General features: G+C 48.0%; 2 protein-coding genes and 1 long non-coding RNA gene across 3 annotated transcripts in view; 2 read left to right on the forward strand and 1 right to left on the reverse strand.

Annotated features, from left to right (window-relative positions):
• Nucleotides 1-2,284, reverse strand: part of ces3 (carboxylesterase 3) — a 9,866-nt gene extending 7,582 nt beyond the window's left edge. Inside the window, exon 1 of the mRNA XM_072698586.1 lies at nt 2,075-2,284. Within this exon, the coding sequence (XP_072554687.1) occupies nt 2,075-2,096 (22 nt within the window). The 5' untranslated portion in view covers nt 2,097-2,284. The remainder of the gene's footprint in view (nt 1-2,074) is intronic.
• On the forward strand, nt 1,759-3,914 carry LOC140578231 (uncharacterized). Its single transcript, XR_011982327.1, has 3 exons — nt 1,759-1,838; nt 3,590-3,614; nt 3,796-3,914. It is a non-coding gene; the product is annotated as an uncharacterized lncRNA (long non-coding RNA).
• Nucleotides 3,915-4,752: 838 nt separating this feature from the next.
• zfpm1 (zinc finger protein, FOG family member 1) overlaps nt 4,753-20,830 on the forward strand; it is a 67,171-nt gene continuing 51,093 nt past the window's right edge. The window contains exon 1 of the mRNA XM_072698587.1: nt 4,753-5,287. Coding sequence (XP_072554688.1) covers nt 5,248-5,287 — 40 coding nt within the window. The 5' untranslated portion in view covers nt 4,753-5,247. The remainder of the gene's footprint in view (nt 5,288-20,830) is intronic.

Here is a 20,830-nt window from a genome sequence, read left to right on the forward strand (position 1 = left end):
CACATTTTTGCTCCCCTCCAAACTTCCACCACACCTGTACCATGTACTCACTGCTGTGGCCCCCAAGGACTGGGTTGGGAAACACTGATTTGAACCAAAGCCTCAGATCCCAAACCTTAGTCCACACTAAACCAATTACACATTTAGGGTAGTAATACGTTAATCCAGGATCATCCTATATTCACACCAATTTAAATCCAAAGCCAATTCATTTTATGTTACATTGTAAAATCATTATTTTCAGTGATTAAACAAAAATTTTGTTTTTACTATGTCCTTTAATTTTACCTGTAATTGGTTATTGGAAGTCACTACTTTTATGTAACAAATTACCTCCAGTCCAGGACTGTCTGATTTTGTGTCGAATCACATTGCAGATAAACTCTTTGTGAAACATGGAAATGGTTTTGTACGGCTGTCTTGTAGTAAAATATTAATGTTAGGTTTCACTTGCCTGTTTGGCCGCTCGTCGATATAATAATGACGGCCAAGGTGAAGCCGCCCAGCCGCACAGCACCTTTGGTGAACATACTCGTGAGCATACGACTGTGGTGCACAAGACTGAATGTGGAAAACTGCACACTAAATTCACTCGTCCACTTTAACGACCTCACTGCCAACAGGTAACCAGTACAGGGGTAACTCTAGGATTTTTTAGTTGGGAGATGAAAGGGGGCCATAATTCATACAGAGAGGCCAACCTTACCATTAGCCAATGATATGTTTTGAGTCGGTGAGTGACAGGGAATGGGGTACTCTGGGGGCCAATCAGCTTTAAGCTGGGGTTATTCACCCTGTGGCCCCACCCCTGTATGCACCCCTGAACCAGAAACTTCAGTAGCTGCCAGAAACAAACTGACCTTCAGCCTTGCACTTGTCGATCTATTGACTCTGGAAGAGCACACCATGTCTTTGTGCATTTACCCCCTTCACTGCTCTCTAAAGGCATGTCTTTGTGCATTAACCCCCTTCACTGCTCTCTAAAGGCATGTCTTTGGACTTTGACTGATTCTAATACTGTCTCCGTTGCCCTCTAGATTTTGAAATGATTTACACTGTGATTGTATTTGGACTAGTCAGGCAATGCAGATGAAACAATTATAAGATAAGATGAGATTAAGATAAGGTATAGATAAGATAGAGCTTTATTGATCCCTGGGGGGAGGGGGTTGTGTTCCAGCAGTTTTACAAAACTAAACCATAGTCCCTTATTAATCGATTAACCAGGGATGTCACTAGAGATTTTGGGCACCATGAAAGTATATCATAGTAGGACCCCAATTCAGGCCAATCCAATTATATTCCAAATGTAATTGCCCTAACCCCCCCCCCCCCCCACCCCTGGTGGTAATAATAAAGGTTGGAGGGAGTGGACTAATACCATTGGTTCTGAATATTTGGATTTAGTATTAAAAACGTTATGCATTTTACCATGAGCACAGAAAGAGCACATTGAATTTTCCAGTTACATAGTTCATTATGTGACGAATTACCTCACATGTGCTTTTAGATGCTGAACTGAAACTACAGAAGTCTGACTAGTGAGATTAGTACGTTTTAAGCATTTCTTCATGTAAGTTATGAATTTTCATTTATTTTAACTCCTTTGGCGACGCGCACGGTATATTACACTTGGACAGAGAAACCGTTAGTCTCGTTAAGTGCATGTCCTTGATATGGATTTTGCCCAAAACTCCACTAGGGGGCAACATAACTTTTCCTTGGATATAAATTAGCAAGCGGTTTATTAAATAGGAAGACATTGCCCGTTATAACATTGCTAATCCGGGAATGTGTGTATTGGTATCGAAGAAGATACAACATAAATTGAAACAAGGGTAAGACGGAAGAAAATTTAGCCTGTACATGGAAATTAGACAATATAAAATATTTAAATAAAGCCATATTCATATCTAAAAAGTCTAAATATTTTCAGAAGGCTACATGACATTTGGGCCCTAACAAATTATTAGCTACACGCTATGGTTAACAGTACTTGTCACGCCAAAGGGACAGAGTTAAAGAATATGAAAAATTATTAACAAGGTACAGCGCCACAGACAAAAGGTCGCACCTTGAACTGCGCAAAACCACATGGCCGCGCCTTCTACCTCGCGGTCAGTTCCCGAGGTTCCGCGCAGGCGTCGATCAATGTCCTGGGAGCACTGACTGCAAGATACGTGATCGATGCGGCTAAGCAAGGCGCAGATGCCGAGGTCAGGTGGCTATAACCGAAGACGAGGTCGTAGAACAGAACTTGCTCCTGTGATCGGCAAGCGGGAGCCAAGACGCTAAGCAAAAGCGGAACAAACCCAAACCACAGAATCAGTGAACCGAGAGCTCAGATACAAACACAAAACCGAAAACCAGACCCAGCAAGCAGACCACCAAGACTGAACAAGAAGCATTAATTAGAGGAAGTTTAAATAGATTGATAGATTGACCACAGATATGGGTGATAACAGATTGAAACCATCAGGAGGTGAGTGTGGTAAAGGAGAACGAACAGGGTAGCTTGTTCCAGGTATGTTGTGTCAGGGTTGAACATTAAGGAAGGTTCTCTGAGGTTTTTCCAAGATGGGATCAGTCACCTGATTATCAGGAAGTCCATGGTCCAGAAAACTCCATATTCTTGATCTTGTTCCCCAGTCAGACAGGCAGAATAGTGTTTAAAGAACTCTGATCCGACCATCCTGTCCTGTAAGTAGGTCCTGTGGAGCATGTAGATCAGTGCATCATCCTCCCCTATATCTGCTTGGTAAGCAAACTCTCAAAAGTCCAAGTAATCTTTGGCTATGGGTGTGAGCTGTCGGAGTGGCAGCATTTCATCATATATGATGTTAAAGCTACCAGTCTGGGGCACTGGATCACCCCTCCTTATGTGTTCGCGAGAATCCCATATAGCTGGTTGATGCATGCTTTGAACAACCTTGGGCTAATCCCATCTGGGCTTCTGCCATGCCTGTGTGCATCCTCTGTACTGCAGTGATGCATTGGTGGGGGGTGGTTAGGGATTTCGGGTTGGTGTTCTCTGTGGCGTGAGAGTGACAGGGAGGTGGAAGAAGTGAGGAAGGTGTGAAGTGGTAGAAGGCTGGGGGGGGGGGGTGTCTGGGGGTGCTGAGTGCTGGTGCGACTGGCACAGAGGTATCAGATCTGCTGAAGAAGGCGCCCCCCCCCCCCCCTTCAGTATGTGATGCCCAGCTAACAGCTGAAATCAGAGGCCAACACAAAAGTTGGGCTCCCACACTAAGCACCTGTACATACTAATGCATTAAAATACATGTACATTAATGTATAAGCTCAGCTTTGAGCAGTTAGGTACCGTATACCGATTCTGCACTGTAATTAAAGAAAAGGCTAAAAATGCTAATCCCATGGGAATCAATAAAGTATCAAATCAGATGTGGATTATTATCTGTGGATTAGATTGTCACACATTAATTTGGATATTTAGGTGTAGATATAATCAATGTTTTTTGTTCAGGCCTTAGTAAATTCACAAAAAATTACAGTTAATAGCCTATTGTCAAGTTTGCCAATTTCTCTAAATAACCCTCTTAATGTTTATTATTGCTTTTGATATCTGCAGGTCATCTAGAACATCTGTATCGAATGTAAGTATTTATTCTGAGTGCTTGATATCTGAAATTCAGGAAAGGAACATAAAATTGAGTATGCATACATTTACAATAATAATGGATTTAATGCCAGTGATTTTTCCATTTACTATGTGCATTTTATTTTTTACATGTATTATTATGTATATGTGTTGGATGTGGAATGATTTCATTACAGGTGGCCTTGCACCTTTGAAATTTGCTTCCGGCCCCTGCTCTGTATGAGTTTCTTCAGGGTGCGATGTTTTCTTCCAACGCGACATGCGAAACACACGAAACGAAAGCGTAGGATGTAGGTGAGCTCGTTTCTCTAAAAGTATCGCGTGTGTATTTACAGCCTGTGATGGGCAGGCATCCTGTCCAAGCTGCGCTCTGCCTCATGAGCGGCAAAAGGAGATCATTTAATTACATTCTGATTGGTAGCCCCTAGGTGGCAGTATGCATCGCAGACTCCACACAACTGAACTGCACTTTTTGTGTTTAATATGCTGTCGTTACATCTAGGGAGTATTTGCTGGTAACCAGTGTGACAGCTGGACAGATAAATATTTTAATGTATTCGGTTTATTTTCAGTGGGTTGTTTTTTTGGAACATATTAGTGATAACGTCAACAGCCAGTAGTCTGTGTGGAAGACATGCTGATATTAGAAACAATAATAGATCCCTCAAATTTAACGTCGTCGGGTTAAAAATTGATCAGCCTTGTGTTGTTTCTTGAGGTGCAATCCTAAGGCGAATATCCGGGATCAGTATGGCTGTCATTTAAATTGATAGTTACTTTACAGTTGTGCCCGCCCATTTAAATGTTTACAAATTAAATAAACACGTTACTTGACAATGCTACTTGATAATCATGGCGTCTTATGTTAAGAATGAGGCAACCCAGTGAAAGTAAAAAATGGGAAGTTGTTAAAACAAAAGCTTTTCATTTCGTGCTCTTTCGACTGAAAGCTTCTTCCTTGTTTATTAAAATAATTAAAAAGAATTGTATCCTTGAACAACCATCGTCAAAAGTAATCCGTATGGGTAAAAAATAGAGTAACTGCTGTTTCAGGGTGTCTTGTATTGAATTTATACAATTGGAAATGTATGTGCGCTCCGAAGCCTACAGATTTAATGCTCTGCCTGTGGGCGTGGCTTGTTTCGTCATATCCGGGAGACGGCGGGCCCGTCACACACCAGGGGCGTTACAGGAGGCGTGGCTTTCTCCCGGATCGCCATAGCCAGGGTGTGAGTGTCAGGGCTCCCATTCAGATCCGCACGCTTGAATTACCGGGGGTTTTGTGACACAAATGAAAACGATTGAAGAACGCGACAACAGCCGCGAAGCATCAGAAGAAACAGTAAAGACAGACACGGCGGCGAGCCGCGGGAGCTTACCTGCCTCACTCTCAGCAATCCCAAGCATTAAAGGGGAGCGGAGAAGGAAGGGAAGGGAAGGCGCACGTCTTTAAAGCATCTGAAAGTAGGCAGCGCTCGCGTGTCCACAGGTAGTCAGCGGGCTAGCTAGCGTATTCACTTATTAAAAAGTGCAGGACATGTGGATATCTCCGGTCCGGGACACGGCTGTGGTTTTCTGCTAGATCTCCGTGGACGGAGCGCTTCGTCGCTATTGGAAAGGGAACAATCATGTCCAGAAGAAAACAGAGCAAGCCCAGGCAGATTAAACGTGAGTAGATACCTAGAAAGTTAACATGAAGACCTTGCCTAATATTTCTTTCCCATTATTATAATTTTAATAACATATTTCTGACTGCATTCTTTTGCAAAGCTATTGCTTTGTTACATAATTTTTTGATGATTCGCACTGTTGGTTTTTCTTTAAAGCCTTTCTTTTGAGACATGCTCAATATGGAATAAGTGTTGGTGTTGAACGAGCGTTTGCACCTACTTTTTCCTTAGTTAACTGGGTCGAATACACTTCGGATCAACATTAATCAGTCTGTAATCGGTACTGTAAATAAGAAATCCCTTTTCCATAGAGTGTTCTCGAAAATATAATCAGCGGAGATGTTTGTGCATGTGCATACCTTCTGGCAAATAAGATTAAGTGTCAAAAATAATGTAGGCGATGCCAGCAGTTGTCATGATGACGGCTGTAATGAAGTTTGAATCGTTTCATTGGCTGCATCGCGGATTATTAATTTCTTCAAATGGCCTGTTGCTTTTAAAAATACATTTCCTTTTTTAAATACAAGTAGTGTCCACATGCAGCAGACCGTTGCCATGGTTTCCTGTTTAATTCTGTTTTGGAAACGCACTGCTCTCTGAGAAAGGCGATGGGAGCCCAGATAAGCAGCGATCTGATCTCAGTCGAGATAAAGATTAAAATTGGATCTTTTTATTTGTTTTCTGTCTGTGGCTGCTCCGAGACTGGCTTTTCTGTTCTGTTTCCAGAGATGGGGCCCTCAGATGCCGCGCTGTGCTGATTTCACTCGCTGATAGGGATTACAATTGGATCTTTTTTCATCTGTCCCATTAACTCTGTGATGCACGGTCTCCACTCTCTCCCCTGCCTTGTAACTCTTTTTTTGCACTTGGCTAACTCGCCTTCGATGTTTAACAAATCCTTCCTGTTTTTAAAACATGCAAATATTTATCTCTAGTGTGCGATCTCAAAATTGATACAAATTATATGTGATATTAAATGCTTTTCCCCGAGTTAAAAGGAGCGCCAAAGCTGAAAAGTCGTTTTGCTCCGGTGCCAGGCGCTGTTTCAGTTCTGCTTCCAGGAGAGATGCTTCGGTGCGATAAACACAGTAGCAATAACTTGGAGGTTGAGTTTGAAAGGGCTTTTCAAAAAGAAAGAAAATATATATTAATGGGAGGAAAAGGAGAAAGCGACTCTTAGAAAGAAAACCAGAAGCCTCCTGATAAGATTACATTAGCATAGGCTGTTGTATCGAAGTTTGTTAGGGCCCCCCGGAGGATTGTGAGAGACGCGCGCGCATATATATGTATACACACACACACACACACACACACACACACACACACACACAGGATTTCACTTTGGAGGCTGGATATGTTTCATGTTCTCACCTTTGAGAATCTGCCCAATCAGCTACCAGCAAAATCAAAAGAGCGGTATAGTAGCCTACTAGTGTACTTTTGGTAAATATTCCAGGTGGCTCCCTGTTATGCTCCTCTCCGGCGCTCCCAGGTCTGATTACTTGTTTTAGGCTAATGCTGGACTTTTTGCGGTTTAGCCGAATTTATTAAATTGGAGAAGGGCTGTTTTCCTTTCCTTGCTTATAATCTTTTTAATAAAAGCAGTGACTGCTGGTCAAAACTAAGGAAATAATACGACTTGGGAATACGTTTACGAAATAAACGTATTTGTAATGATAATATAGGCATAAACAAGCAAATAAATGAAAAATAACGGGTTACACAAACAATGATAGTATGACGTGTCCTGTTTGTAATGCGTAAAATACCGCTTAATTCCTTGTAGATCAATATGAATATTTAACAAATTGTAATTATTGTCCGAAAAAAGTAGACTAATTTGTGGATTTCAGTCTGATGTCATCGGCATCAACTTTTTATCACGTGTTATGACTTATTTCCTCAGTTGTGTTGCTTGTCTGATGGCAGTTACATTGTCACATGATTCACTGCGACTTTGTAGATACGCTTCTATTCGAGCTGGCTTTTCCCTTTTTTCTTCTTCACTGAGGAAGACTTCTAATCGCAGGTCTCCACGCATTGCGGGGTGGTGCGACCCAGAAGCACGTGTCAAGGTCCATAGCTGTGGGACACTAATGAGTAGTGGCGTTTCTACGTGGCGGAGGCTCTGCTTAGTGCCGATAGCCAGATCTTGCCAACAGATCAACAGCCCCTCCCTGATATAATAATTCCTTTCATATATACGGCCGGCGCTTCCTGTTCCCAGTTTTTAGTTCTGGCAGTTGAGATGTTAGACAGGATAGGGAGGGTGGAGATCTTTGCGCGATAACGTGAAGCAGATCAGCCCGATTACAACGGAATGCGAATGTTAATTATACCCAGCTGGTGCTCTCATCTTTTTGTGTTTGAAACTAGCTGGTTGCATCAAAATAGCACGATTAAGCTGATAAGAACAAGGGTAGAAAGAGCAAAGAATTTAAAAAGCCATATATGCGTATTAAAGCATCTTTCTCTGTGAGATCTGCTGAAATGATAAGTCGCTTGGTCGATCTGGGAATATAGCGGCGGCTTTGCCTCCTGACGTCTGCGACTGAAACACTGATAAGCGATGTCAATATGCAGAGTAAGGGGTAAACGTCCAAAGTGATGTCACACTTTGGTCGGGAATTCCGAGATATCCCATAATCGCGAACAAGATTGGAACTTTTTAACGATTGCAGTTTGTTACATACGCACCCCCCAAAAAATACCCACTATCGACCTTTGGCCGTGTGATAGTTACATATCACACTGCTGTTCGTCTTCAGATGTGCACATTTAAGAGACAAACAAGGAAAGGCGAGTCTTCGCGCACAGATAGTCGCAGAGGGAGCTGGAGCGCCATGGTGGCTTTTGCCTGTGTGTTTTTCCTTCTTTGTTCTGCTTTTAGCTCGATGTGAACTTTAGATAAGCCGTCGGGCCGATCTCTGCACAGATAGAGATCGCCAAGTCCGATAAGAGTTCTTATCTGAGGCGAGCAGGCAGGAGAGGGACTTTAGTGCAATAACAAAGCAGCACATGGGAGTTCTGCGCCTGCGCCTCGCCAGTGAGCTCCATGCTTAATGTGATTAATGTTGTTGTATAATTAGATGATAGGTGTGAATGCATGCCCCCCCTCCCCTCCGCAGTTTTGCCCGTATTTTCTCCTAACGACCATTGTAGTCGATTAATTTAATTAAAACTAATTCCACATATTACTCACTGTAGATTTCACGGAAGATACTACGGGGACTTTTTTCACTCGATAATTATCTTGAGTCTGCTGTTTATTTTATCATTAAAAGAAAACTGTTGCATGCCCATGAATCTAAAAAGAAAAATAACATGCTACGGCAGCAGAATTATTGCGACGATTACGCTGAAGATATTAGATGGCGTGTGATAAGGCAAGGCTGCTGTTCTCTTGATGGAGAGCCGTTCCTTCCTGTTCCTCCCATTTTCCTCCGAGCACTCAGTTTGTACACTTTGTTTGCCCGGTACAATGTTTGTTAGCTTTGACTGTCCATGAATCCTGCTGATCGCGTTATGTTAACGTGATCGTTTTCCCTCTTGGGCATTGGCATCAGCGTTTTTGGTTTCTGATCTTCAGTGTACCCTATGTCTATTGAAAACACACTAATAGTCCTTTCGGCGATCAGGGCGATTTAAAATGGTGACAGATTAAAACAATCCTGCAAGCAGTGGGACTCAGCTTCCAGCCTTAAGGGGCTAGTTGTATGTTGGCATGCAAACCCTTAACTTTCAGTTCTGAAGCCCTTTTTTTTTTTTTTTTTTTTGAACACTCGATGTTTTTAACATGAAGTACAATGAGCAGAGATGAGTGAGAAGGTGCTGATGAATTATTTTGGTTGATACTGTGAACTATTCACAGCTACGAATTCAGGGCTTCTCCATTGCAGCATTTTGTGGTGGTATTGACAGGATCACCCCGTCGCTTAAACATCTGCTCCTGCAGTGCAGCTGGCCTGTGTCTCTGGTCTAGCATGGGAACCCAGGGGGGCACAAACACACTTGCATACGCACACGAACAAAGACTCGCTCACACTTGGGTGTTTCACAGCTTCTTGTGCTCTGCTCGGAGTTGGTGGTTAGGGGGTTAAATTAACCTCATTTTTCAGCTTTATCTCCAAAATCTAAAAATTTATCTTGAAAATCTGAGACGTTATCTTAGAAGTTCCTGAGTTAGTTTTAAGAGAGTCCTCTGGTAAGGTTCTTTTACTTTTGATGAAACAAGTGGAATGAGAAAATACAAGTTTACCTGTCAGGACCAGAAGTGTTTTATTTGTGTCTCCAAGTCCATAATATTTAGAGAGTGCTTAGGTGGTGTCTGCCTGGGGGTGGTGGTGGGGTTGGAGAGGGGGGGGGGTGGATTGGTTGGAAAGCCTGCAGAAGGTTGTTCAGGCTACGTGGGTGACAGCCAGTGCAAGGACAGAGTGTAACGCTAATGTTATGACAGGGACCTCGGTGCCTTTGATAAAATGGCTATTTTTTATGTCCCGAGTCTTTTCTCCCAGGTGTAAAATGTTGTCGCCTGGCAGACCTGCCGAATCCCGCAGAAATGGCTAGATAGGCCGTGGAGGCTGCCCCAGACGTCGTACGTTCACCTCCGAGAGTTTCTTTGCTAATTGGAGCGTAGGGGGTGTAAAAATAAAAATAGATCTGAGATTCTGTATAACACAACAAAAGCCAGTGGGCGCGATACCCCTTCCTGAGCGATACGCACCTCGTCTTGAATAGCAGCCAAAGCGTAATGAGTGCTTTCAAAAAGCGGCTCTATTATGAGTACTTTCTTTTCTTCTGCGGAGAACGAGACATGGCTTAAATAGCAGAGAGACAAAAACAAAGGCTCACAAAGGGGAGACTTGAGATTGTGCTCAGGGACGTCGGGTTTTTGTGCGGGTCTGGGTCGGTGGAACGTCTCAGCCGCGGTGTGGTCTGTGCCGCTGGTCTGTGGCTGTTAGCCGGCATCAAGCCTCACTCTCTTTTTCTCGCCAAGCTTGTCTCGCGCTCTCGTCCCCTTCTCTCATCCTCCCCCCCCCCCCCCAGTCTCTATCTCTTTCCTTTGTGCCTCTTCCTCTTGCCCTCTCCCTTCTTTCTCTCCCTGAAACGGTCACCGGATTGTACAGGATGACTCATTAGAGATTGTGTTATGAGTGATCTCAGAGCTGGGTTTGCTTTGCGCTTGTGTAAACCATGCGAGTGTGTGTTTTTTGGCTGATAAGTAACCTGTCAGTCAAAGACGACTTGGGGGGGGGGGGGGTATCCTGGGAGAAAGGGGCAGGGCATGGCACTTGTAGTCTCAGGTGGGCTCTGTATTAATTAGCATTATGCTAATCCCCTGCGGGTTCTGATTCACTGGCATCTGTGTGTTTATGATAGTTGTATTTATGAAGTTTTCCCCTGTATTTTACAGGAGGTGTAGGTGGGTGTTTTTATTGTCCCGTAAATTGGTCGGCACATTGACCTTCCGTTTTACGTCACCTGTTTTAGTTGAAGCTCCTTGTCTTCTTATTAATAATAGAGAATTTCAGGTTTCCTCGAATCGGGTCAGCGGGGAATCTGGAGAGTAGTTGGAGATTCCTCACTGCCAATGAGAAGATGTGGGTCTCTGGACCATTGGCAGCCATCGTCTGTCCTTGGTGTCATTATGGCCTCTGTACATCATAAAGCTCTCTTCAGGACCGGCCTTCTGCCTGTAGACAAGACGAAAATCCGTTGTTCGTTTTGATCCAAATCCCCTTGGCAAAGAAAGTCTTAAAAGATCTTACGTCAGCTTTTCCTTATTTATTTTTCCTTCTTCATCTGCTGAAGAATCTCTATAAGTAGCATGTGCTGTACGACTGAAGTGTCACTGCCTGGGTGGGGAAAAAATGCACATCGATGTGCCAGAGACAAATAGCTGCGCGGTAACTGTACAAAAGGACGAGAGGTTAGGGACAAATACGGAACAGCTATCTGGCGTTTAGTCCCGTATGTGCGGAAAAATGAGCTCAAAAGGGAATCTTAGGCCAGAGAGGCGCTGACTTCCATGGAAGAGGCGAGGCAGTCAGGCTTCGGCACGGTAAAGCTGACAGCCTGAACCCGGGTTTGACACTCATACTGTTTAATTACACATGTGGGGCATTAAGGCTCCTTGCTGACACCCCCGCTGGACCCCACCTTCCTCGGACACTCTTCCCATTTAAGCTTCACAGACTCCTCCAGTTCGAGGGGATTTCGTCGTGTAGGAATCTGATGTTCCGAAACTGCTGCCGGTGGAATTTTTATATTAGTTTGCAGCAATCTCAAATATTTTTCTTCTTAATCCTTTTCCTCTCTGCGTTCCCCTGCCTTCCTGTACTATCTCTGTGAGGCTCTTTGTCCATAAACAATAACCCTGTGACTGCCTCCCTGTCCTCTGTTTCTCCGTCTCTCTCTATCTCTCCTTCTTTCCCTTTTTCTTTGATCCCCACCCTACCCCACCCTCTCTCTCTCTCTCTCTCTCTCTCTCTCCCCCCCCTCCCTCTTTCTCTGTCTCCAGTCAGACCTCTAGCTTTCTCTCAACCAGGTCCTAGTCGTATGATAATGTGGAAAGTTGAACTGGCCCCATTACAGCTCGGCTGATGGGGGCGCCGATAAGCCCGTTGATAATGGGTGGAGATAGCGCTGACACAGCGGTCCAATAGCGAGCCCTCGCTCCCCATTATCATTCCTCCCCACCGATGGGCTCCCCTGCACTATCGGCTCTCTATTTCCACTCCTCCGCCAGATAAGAATGGAAATACTGACTTCATAGCTGACTGATTAAAGTGTCTGCCTTTCTTGATAATACACAGATAAATTATGTTTTTTTTCTCTCTTTCTCTCTCTCTTCTTTCTCTCTCTTTCTAGAAAGGGAGGGGGTGACACAGGGTGCGGAAAGCGCCCTCTCCTGTGTAAATTCTTCTCTTTTGGTCTCGATGAGGGCAGAAACCTGGCATCTTGGATGGGCTTTGGGTGAGGGGTGGTGTAGCTCTTCAGGCGGTGGGCTGGACTGGGTCCCGAGGCGGGGCGAGGCTGGCGATTTGCGGGTGGGAGTGGCACCCGCCAAGTAGGCAGAAATGTGTGAACATAAACGCGCTATTTCCACCATAAATATCAAAACACAAAACTTCCCAAACTGTAACAGCAGCCCCCATCGGACGTTTATACTGGAAAGCTTTTGTACATTTCGGGCGTCATATTAAAATGCTTTTTTTTTTTTTGTGTAATATCAGTCTGGCACCAGTTTTGCTCTGGGTAAGATGTTCTCAGGGTTTCTGAGGGATTTTGTGGACCCAGAATTATTTTATCGACACCTCTGCCCCCCAGTTTGGGCTGATGTAAGCCCCAATGAGACGGAAGAGAATTGTTGTTCATTAACTGGCATGATCATTGACCAGTAGGGGGGGGGGGGTGATCCGTATGGAAGGTCGACCAGCATCTGGCGCTTTCTCAGCGACTGCAAGCCCTCCATAAATCCGACCTGCTGATGCCCCCCCCACCTGAAGTTTGCCCCAGCAGCCTGGCATAACACGGTCTTAAATAGTCCAGCACCTGCTTCCTGAATTTGGTAGCTAAGACCTGATGGCCGTGTGAACTTTTCTGTTTCTTTAGAAGTGCCAGGCTTCCCTGCCGCTGGGTGTCTCCGGCCCCCACCCTCACCCCCAGTGACCACCCCTGCCCCCATCTCCCCCTCCTCTCGCGTCCTGCCCTCCACCAAAGCTGTCTGGCCTCTGAATTATTCACATTAGCGGGCTGCTAAAATGCGCACGTGAAGCTAATTTGATACCAGAAGCAGGATTTCATTTTAAGGCCAGTAAGTCCCATTCAGTCAGGCCGCACAGAACGGGCAGTGAAAGGGGGGGGGGGGGGAAGGAGAGGAAAAAAAAAACGGAACTGTGATTAAAAGGCCCGATAAGAGAGTGACTGTTGTGTAGGAGTTGATATCAATGTTATCTATCTGTCGTTTTCATTCTGCTAGCCTTTCTGTTGTTTTTTACCCTTATCTTGCGGCACCAAAATGCCAGGAACAGAAAAGAAAGAAAGAAATTACCGCTCGGATTATTCATGGGCTGCTGATAAAACGCTCGCACCAAATTAAAATGAATATAGATATTTTTTTCCCTTGCAATTGTTTTTATTTAAACGCTGGGCAGAGTGCTGAGTTCTGTCAGTAGAGGATACACCCTGGCCCCCTCCTGTCTGTCTCTGCTGGGGGGAAGAGTGACATGAACCCTATTTAACCCTTTCGGCATACAGTACACACACACACCTCTCTCTCGCCCTCTTCCACCACTGTGAGTTCCTCGTTGGAAGCCGCAGATAAGCCCGGCCTCAGCCTGACTCAGACGGGGGGTGTGGGAGGCCGGCTGTTGCTCTGGTGCCCCTTTTGGGTCTCTTGCCCTTGGCTGGAGGGGGCCGCATTTGCTGTGGGGTGTTTTTGCTCAGCTGGCTTTACCTACATAACAGAACCACAGGGTCACTACTACACAGGATGCTCTCTAAGGCCCAGCACGTGCGCCTGACCTCCCCCATGTCCTCCCTCCTGCTTTACTGCTCTGTGGGGTGGGGGGGGGGGCACACGCATCAGGTTCAGTCCCAGTTTGTGTGTTTTGTCCAACTCGTTCAGCGTCGCTCCCGCTGTCAGTGAAGCGATTTTAGCCCTAAGTTTCCTCCCCAGTTTTAGTCGTGTGATGAGCACCACAGACCCAGAGCGGCACCCTGAGCAGGACTCTGTCTCCGCTCTGGATCGAGCTGGCTTGCAGTGACCTTCTGGCCACCTGCCCTCAGTGTACCCTGTGCCCATCATGCCACCCGCCCTCTGTGTGCCCATCAGACTGGCCACCCGCCCTCGCCGTGCCCGTCTCACCACCCGCCCTCGCCGTGCCCGTCTCACCACCCGCCCTCGCCGTGCCCGTCTCACCACCCGCCCTCGCCGTGCCCGTAACACCACCCGCCCTCGCCGTGCCCGTAACACCACCCGCCCTCGCCGTGCCCGTCTCACCACCCGCCCTCGCCGTGCCCGTCTCACCACCCGCCCTCGCCGTGCCCGTCTCACCACCCGCCCTCGCCGTGCCCGTTTCACCACCCGCCCTCGCCGTGCCCGTAACACCACCCGCCCTCTCTGTGCCCTAGCCTGCCATTCCCTCTAATTTGAATCCTGCTTTATTGGCATGACAACACATAATCCCATATTAGTGCTGCCACGTCACTGTCTTTCCTCCTCTGTGTGTTTGTGCTCCCTCTCCCTCCCTCTTTCCCTCCCTCTCCCTCCCTCTTTCCCTCCCTCTCTCTCCCTCTATCTCCATCTCTGTCCTCCTCTCTCAAATGATTCTGCTTCCAGGACATTTTCCTTTTCAGACTGTCATCTTAAACCCAGGTCACTTCTGTACAAAATGATATTAATCCCCCCTTTCCTTTTGCGCATTCACTTTCCTTGCCCTTTCCTCTCTGTGCCCCCCCCCCTCCCCCCATCAGTGCTGACTCCTGTCTGAGTATTAGCGTTAGCGGCGGTGTCCCCTGAAGTAAAACAATCTGCTGTAATCTATCAGCGTGTTATCGGGCCTATCGCCGAGCTCAGAATGGCCTGCCTGGGCTGTGGCGCCGCGCTCCGCCGCTGATAAAGTTTCAGAGTTCAGCGATGATGAATGTTAAGAAACTACACCCTTGTTAGATAGGATGTGGACTTGGCAGTGGGCGGCATGGCTGTCTGAGGCCCCGCCACGGGCCCCGGCCACGGGCTCCGGCCCCTGGGTCGGCTCCTTTTTCTCTCCCCCTTTGTGGAAGTCTTTCTTGCCTCTCTTTCTCTTTCTCTTTCTCTCTCTCTCTCCCTCCCTCCCTCCTGGTGACCTCTCCACCTCACTGCCCTTACTGCCTCTTCTCTTCTCTTCTTCTTTTTGCTTCCATTCTATTCCTTTTCCTTCCCTTCTCCTCCTTCTCCTCTTCTCCTTTTCCTCCTCTTCTCATTCTTTCTTTATTCCTCTTTTGGCATTCTATCTTCATGCTGTGGTATGTGCTGTGACACTGATCCACTTAGGAAGGCGTCTTTCATAAGAGAGCCAATCTCCGAATCACTAGGTGTTTATTGATAATACGACTGGTCATCATTTCCTTAATAGATTAGCCGCCCTGGTCGTACGTGTGATGTTCACTCATTTCTTAATTTGCCGCGATATGGTGAAAATAAGTTCCAGTACGTTCGATAAAGCTGCCGTCGGTTTTTGGATATCAGTCTGGGAGGGGGGTGGGCGGTGTGATTCGCCTTACATCTCCACATTTCCATTCTGGCGCTCATTTGAGAGCCACTCGAGTCCTTAAAGCGGTAAGGAAATTACTCTGGACCATTATGATTGTAACCAAGTTCATGAGCGTGTAGAAGATATTAAGGCAATGCAGGCCGGGCTAGTTTCTGCACAATGTGCAGAGTCCTTAATAGAATCAGATAGAGTCCTGTACTGGGGGAGGGGTGGGGCAGGGTGGGGGGAATCGTGGCATACTTGGTGAGTTTGTCAGGGGACTTGCACGCTCAGAGAATAATTTGTCAATAATGTGGCATGTCGGCCCTGTTAGACGTTTGATAATGCTTAAGTTCTGGGTGCCGGCCGCGGATATCTAAATGAATGCAGCCGACGGCGGGAGGCAGCAGATCCGGGCCTGTGATAGCGCCCTTAAAGACCCCAGAAGTATTTCAGCGGAATTCACAGAGCAGCGGAAAAAAAACATAGATAAATAAATATTTAAAAAGAAACGCAGGACATCAGCTGCCAGAGAAGTGATACAGAATCATTTGGAAGACTCTGAGAAAAGCGGCCCCCGGTCCCTGGTCATTGTATCGCCCCTCCGCCCCCCCCCCCATACCGCCCCCCCGCCCCCCCCCATACCGCCCCCCCCCCCCCCCACATCGTGCTGCTTAATTTGCTTACTCTAGCAATACTTGGCCTGTGCTTGGATGCTCCCTCTACTTCCAGACCTGCGAGTCTGTGAGACACAGGAGTGAAAGGTATAGGCCTCTGAGGCTTGTTCCGGCTGCCAGATCAGAGGCTCCTAGAGAACAGGGGGGGGTCTTGGTGTGGCGGAAGTTCTTTGTTGCACGAGGTTCCGGGAATCGCCTTTGAACCTCATGGTTGTTCATCTCAGCTGTCGGCTCAGCACGGTAAAGTCGTCCCCTTCCCCTAAGCGCCGTACAGATGTGCAGGCCTGAAATAGACCGTGAATCAAGCATGTATCGCATACAGCTGCATTAAGGGCAGCGGTATGTGAATTAAACCCTAAAGCCTATCGTAATCCCATATCTGCCAAACTCTCAAGTATACAACAGTGGCTTTGACGTTCTAACAGTGCCATCTTGTTTAGATCGGTACCCTCACGTCTGCTGAATCGTGCTGAATGAAGTTAGCAACAGTTATATCGTAACACTGTATGAAAACATGGGTAAACCGATGCTGCCTCTTAGTGGTGTCTTGCAACCCCGTCCCTCCCAGTTGGGAAGCAATAACATTGACTGTCTGAGGTCCCTGAGGACTTGAATTGGGGTTGAGCTGGTTAGCAGTGAGGCAGCGTGGCGCAGTGCTGAGTGCTGTCCTGAGCTCAGGGGTACCTTCCTGTCCACCTCCTAAATCACACAGATCTTTCTCAGTCAAGGGGTTTGGTAAAACGGTTAAATGTTAATTTCTGTGTCCCTGCTTGATAACGGGAGATGGGGGGTTGGGGGGGGGTGACACTTGTATATCACTGAGGCCTCAGTTTAGGAAGCTGTTCCTGCGTGTATCGGGCCCGCAGATCTCGCCGATGAGCGATGCCGCGATTCGGATCGTTATCGGCTCTGGTGCTGTCTAACCCCCTCCTACCCTCTGGTGACCTTTCGGTCAACGGGGACCATTTTGCATGTCCCACCGCCCTTTCCTCTTCATGCAAATGAGCGGGAGTGTGGTGATATCACCAGAGGTCCCCAGGTCCGGACGATGACGGTGGATCAGCCCTGTCTACCCCATCCTGCGGGCACGTTTACTGATGTTTAATGGTGATGGTGTGTGTGTGTGTGTGTGTGTGCGCGCACCTGCACGTACATGTGTACATTACATTTATAGACTTACAACCCCAAACTACACTAACACTCGAAGGGTCCTTGTCAAAGTTACTGTCGCCCATCTCATTGCTTATATTTCTGCTCCCTGTTATATTTTCATCCCTCCTGCCTTTTTGCCTTCTGCGGGAAGCTCGGCGTGTTTAGGTGGAGAGAGGCATTTGATGATCCCAAAACGTCAGGCATTTGATGATCCCAAAACGTCAGGATCGTGCGCGATTAATCAAAGTGACACCGTCGTGTGAGGAGTGGGCTTGATAAAGGAGCCGGGGCGGGGGTGGATATGCTAATTCTCCTTTTTTTTTTTGAGTACCTCTCAAAAAAAGGAGACATCTATCACTTTCATCACTGAGGTTTTTTTTTTCCCCCCTTCATTGTTCAACACAAGGCCAAGCCCAGCCAATTCACATGACTCGGTGACACCCGGCACCCCCCCCCCACCACCCCCCACCAGACACCGTTATTAATCATCTCTATCAGTTCCTCACATCTCCCTGCTGTTTGCTGTTTAATCACTAAAATAATATCGGGGGAGACGGCCTCGTTGCCATGGAGACCAAATGGAAAAGGTCAGGGTGAGTTTATCTTATCAGTGATAGAGAATGGTTACTAATTACAGATAGGTACTACCAGGCTTCACTGCATGGGGCCCTGCCTTAAACACTATCAGCAATCCACACTGGGCCTATATTAAAATTATCTGCAGTCAGCCTGGCTGAAAGGCTCACCTAAGTCAGCCAGACTAAGCCAGCCTCGACCTGGGCCTCAGTGCGAGCCTCTTAATAGAGGTGTAAACGGCACGTCCGCTTTCATAGTGCTTCGTGCGCCGCTTGAACAAGTACGTTGGAATAGGTTCTGCCCGCGTTTCCACATGGCGCCTCTGTTTTACGACCTACACACCTATAGAGGTGGATGCAGTTTTTCGGGGTCCAAGTCGGTCCTCCATCCATCCGGCAGTTTTCAGAAGGATAAGGATTCTGCTCAAGGGCCCACCAGAGATGTGACCGTTCTGTCAGGCGCCGGATTTGAACCAGCGACCTTCTGATCACAGGCATGGGGACCTAACCCACTGAGCAACACGCGCGTGACCTGTGGCTATCTAAGTAGTGAGGAAATGTGGCTTTATCAGTCCTGGGTATTAGGCCTGGGTGTGTGAGCTGAGGCGCGGGTGTGCATACCATCCCATGCTGCCTTTTCCCTATTGGATATTGGGCAGCAGGACGTCCCCCTTTCTGGCGAATGGAGGCACAGATGCAAGCGGGGCTCAGTGCGGCCCCCCTCCCGAGATCGATGCTATCGGTGCAGTGGGGGCCGCAGCCGTGCCCCAGCTCTTATAAATGCCGTCCTCCTTCAGCGCTGGCAGCCATGCAGGAGGTGATATTCAACAAGCCCCTATCTCTGCTGCATCCCCTCTACATGCTCTGCAGAGCTATCACACATACTTGGAGGATCTTTCTTTATCTGTCATTTTGTGCCACATGACATAAACAGTAGATAATGCTTGTACTGCCCCCCCCCCCCCCACCTCCCCGACACGTGGGCTTCTGTCTGTATACGCCCCCCTCCCCCGATGCTGTGGTATCCTAGAGTTTGCTAGTTTCCGGTCAGGATGTTTTTTGCATTATCTCTCCTCCATGCTGAGAGGAATCCGATGGCTAGAACTTGCTTGGTCACCTCTGTGTGGGAAATGGAGCTGCGACTCAATTACACAGCAGTGGTGAGAAAATGCAGCAGTCAGTAGGGGGAGAGTGAAGGGAGGACATCAACGCATCCTTAGAAAACCTGCACTGACCAGCCTCCTCAGTACTTCCCTGGTGCCCTGCACTGACCAGCCTCCTCAGTACTTCCCTGGTGCCCTGCACTGACCAGCCTCCTCAGTACTTCCCGGTTGCCCTGCACTGACCAGCCTCCTCAGTACTTCCCTGGTGCCCTGCACTGACCAGCCTCCTCAGTACTTCCCTGGTGCCCTGCACTGACCAGCCTCCTCAGTACTTCCCTAGTGCCCTGCACTGACCAGCCTCCTCAGTACTTCCCTGGTGCCCTGCACTGACCAGCCTCCTCAGTACTTCCCGGTTGCCCTGCACTGACCAGCCTCCTCAGTACTTCCCTGATGCCCTGCACTGACCGGCCTCCTCAGTACTTCCCTGATGCCCTGCCGGCCAGCCTCTGTAGTACCGGGATGGATTACACCAATTAGCCCTCTTTAAACCCTTTTGGAAACCTAGCTGACATTTAACTTTGACTAATGAACACCGATCTTTTTTTTTCTTCTTTTTTTGTCCATCAGCCACCAACACACAGGCTAAGATCCTCAGTCCACACCCAGCTGGCACAGACAGGCTGGATGTATAGCTTCCGTAACTGTGGAGATCAGGCATAGATTCTTATGTAAGTAGACATACCATAGATGCTGGTGTGTGAAGTGACTGGGTGACTGGGGGTCGTCGTGGCCCTGGGAGGCAGATCAGCAGCAGATCAGGCCTGGGCTGTTCGTTCTGACCTCTACACACCAAATCACGCTGCTTAGCCTCCGTAGCCAAAACATGGCCCTCAAGCCGGGTTAACGCAGTGGCTTCTGTATTTAAACCCCCCCCCCTGCTCTCGTGATCGGAATCTGGGATGTTCTGGGATCTATTTAGTCTTCGGCACTGATAGAAGGAGTCTGTGCCTGACCGCACCAGCCCGATTGTCCCGACTCAGATTCAGGGCCAGTGCACTCTAGACGAAGGCCAGGACAGCTCACGTGGAGGGGAAGAGAGGGAGAGAGACGGGGAGGGAGGGGAAGAGAGGGAGAGAGACGGGGAGGGAGGGGAAGAGAGGGAGAGAGACGGGGAGGGAGGGGAAGAGAGGGAGAGAGACAGGGAGGGAGGGGAAGAGAGACAGGGAGGGAGGGGAAGAGAGACAGGGAGGGAGAGGGAGGGAGACAGGGAGGGAGAGGGAGGGAGACAGGGAGGGAGAGGGAGGGAGACAGGGAGGGAGACAGGGAGAGAGGGGAAGAGAGGGAGGGAGACAGGGAGGGAGGGGAAGAGAGGGAGAGAGACAGGGAGGGAGGGGAAGGGAGGGAGAGAGACAGGGAGGGAGGGGAAGGGAGGGAGGGGAAGAGAGGGAGAGAGACAGGGAGGGAGGGGAAGGGAGGGAGAGAGACAGGGAGGGAGGGGAAGAGAGGGAGAGAGACAGGGAGGGAGGGGAAGAGAGGGAGAGAGACAGGGAGGGAGGGGAAGAGAGGGAGAGAGACAGGGAGGGAGGGGAAGAGAGGGAGGGAGACAGGGAGGGAAGGGAAGAGAGGGAGGGAGACAGGGAGGGAGGGAGGGAGGGGGGGGTTCTTGATGGCATGCAGTCACAATCACTTGTCCTCCCTGCTCAGGGTTAGCGTCGAGGTGGAGATCTGAGAACAGGCGCTGAAAATGGCATATACCCCCATGGCAACCGGGCCTGACCCGTCCTAAACCGTCTGTTTCC

This window comes from Paramormyrops kingsleyae, chromosome 13 (assembly GCF_048594095.1).
Source record: "Paramormyrops kingsleyae isolate MSU_618 chromosome 13, PKINGS_0.4, whole genome shotgun sequence".
In the NCBI taxonomy this organism is placed as follows: domain Eukaryota; kingdom Metazoa; phylum Chordata; class Actinopteri; order Osteoglossiformes; family Mormyridae; genus Paramormyrops; species Paramormyrops kingsleyae.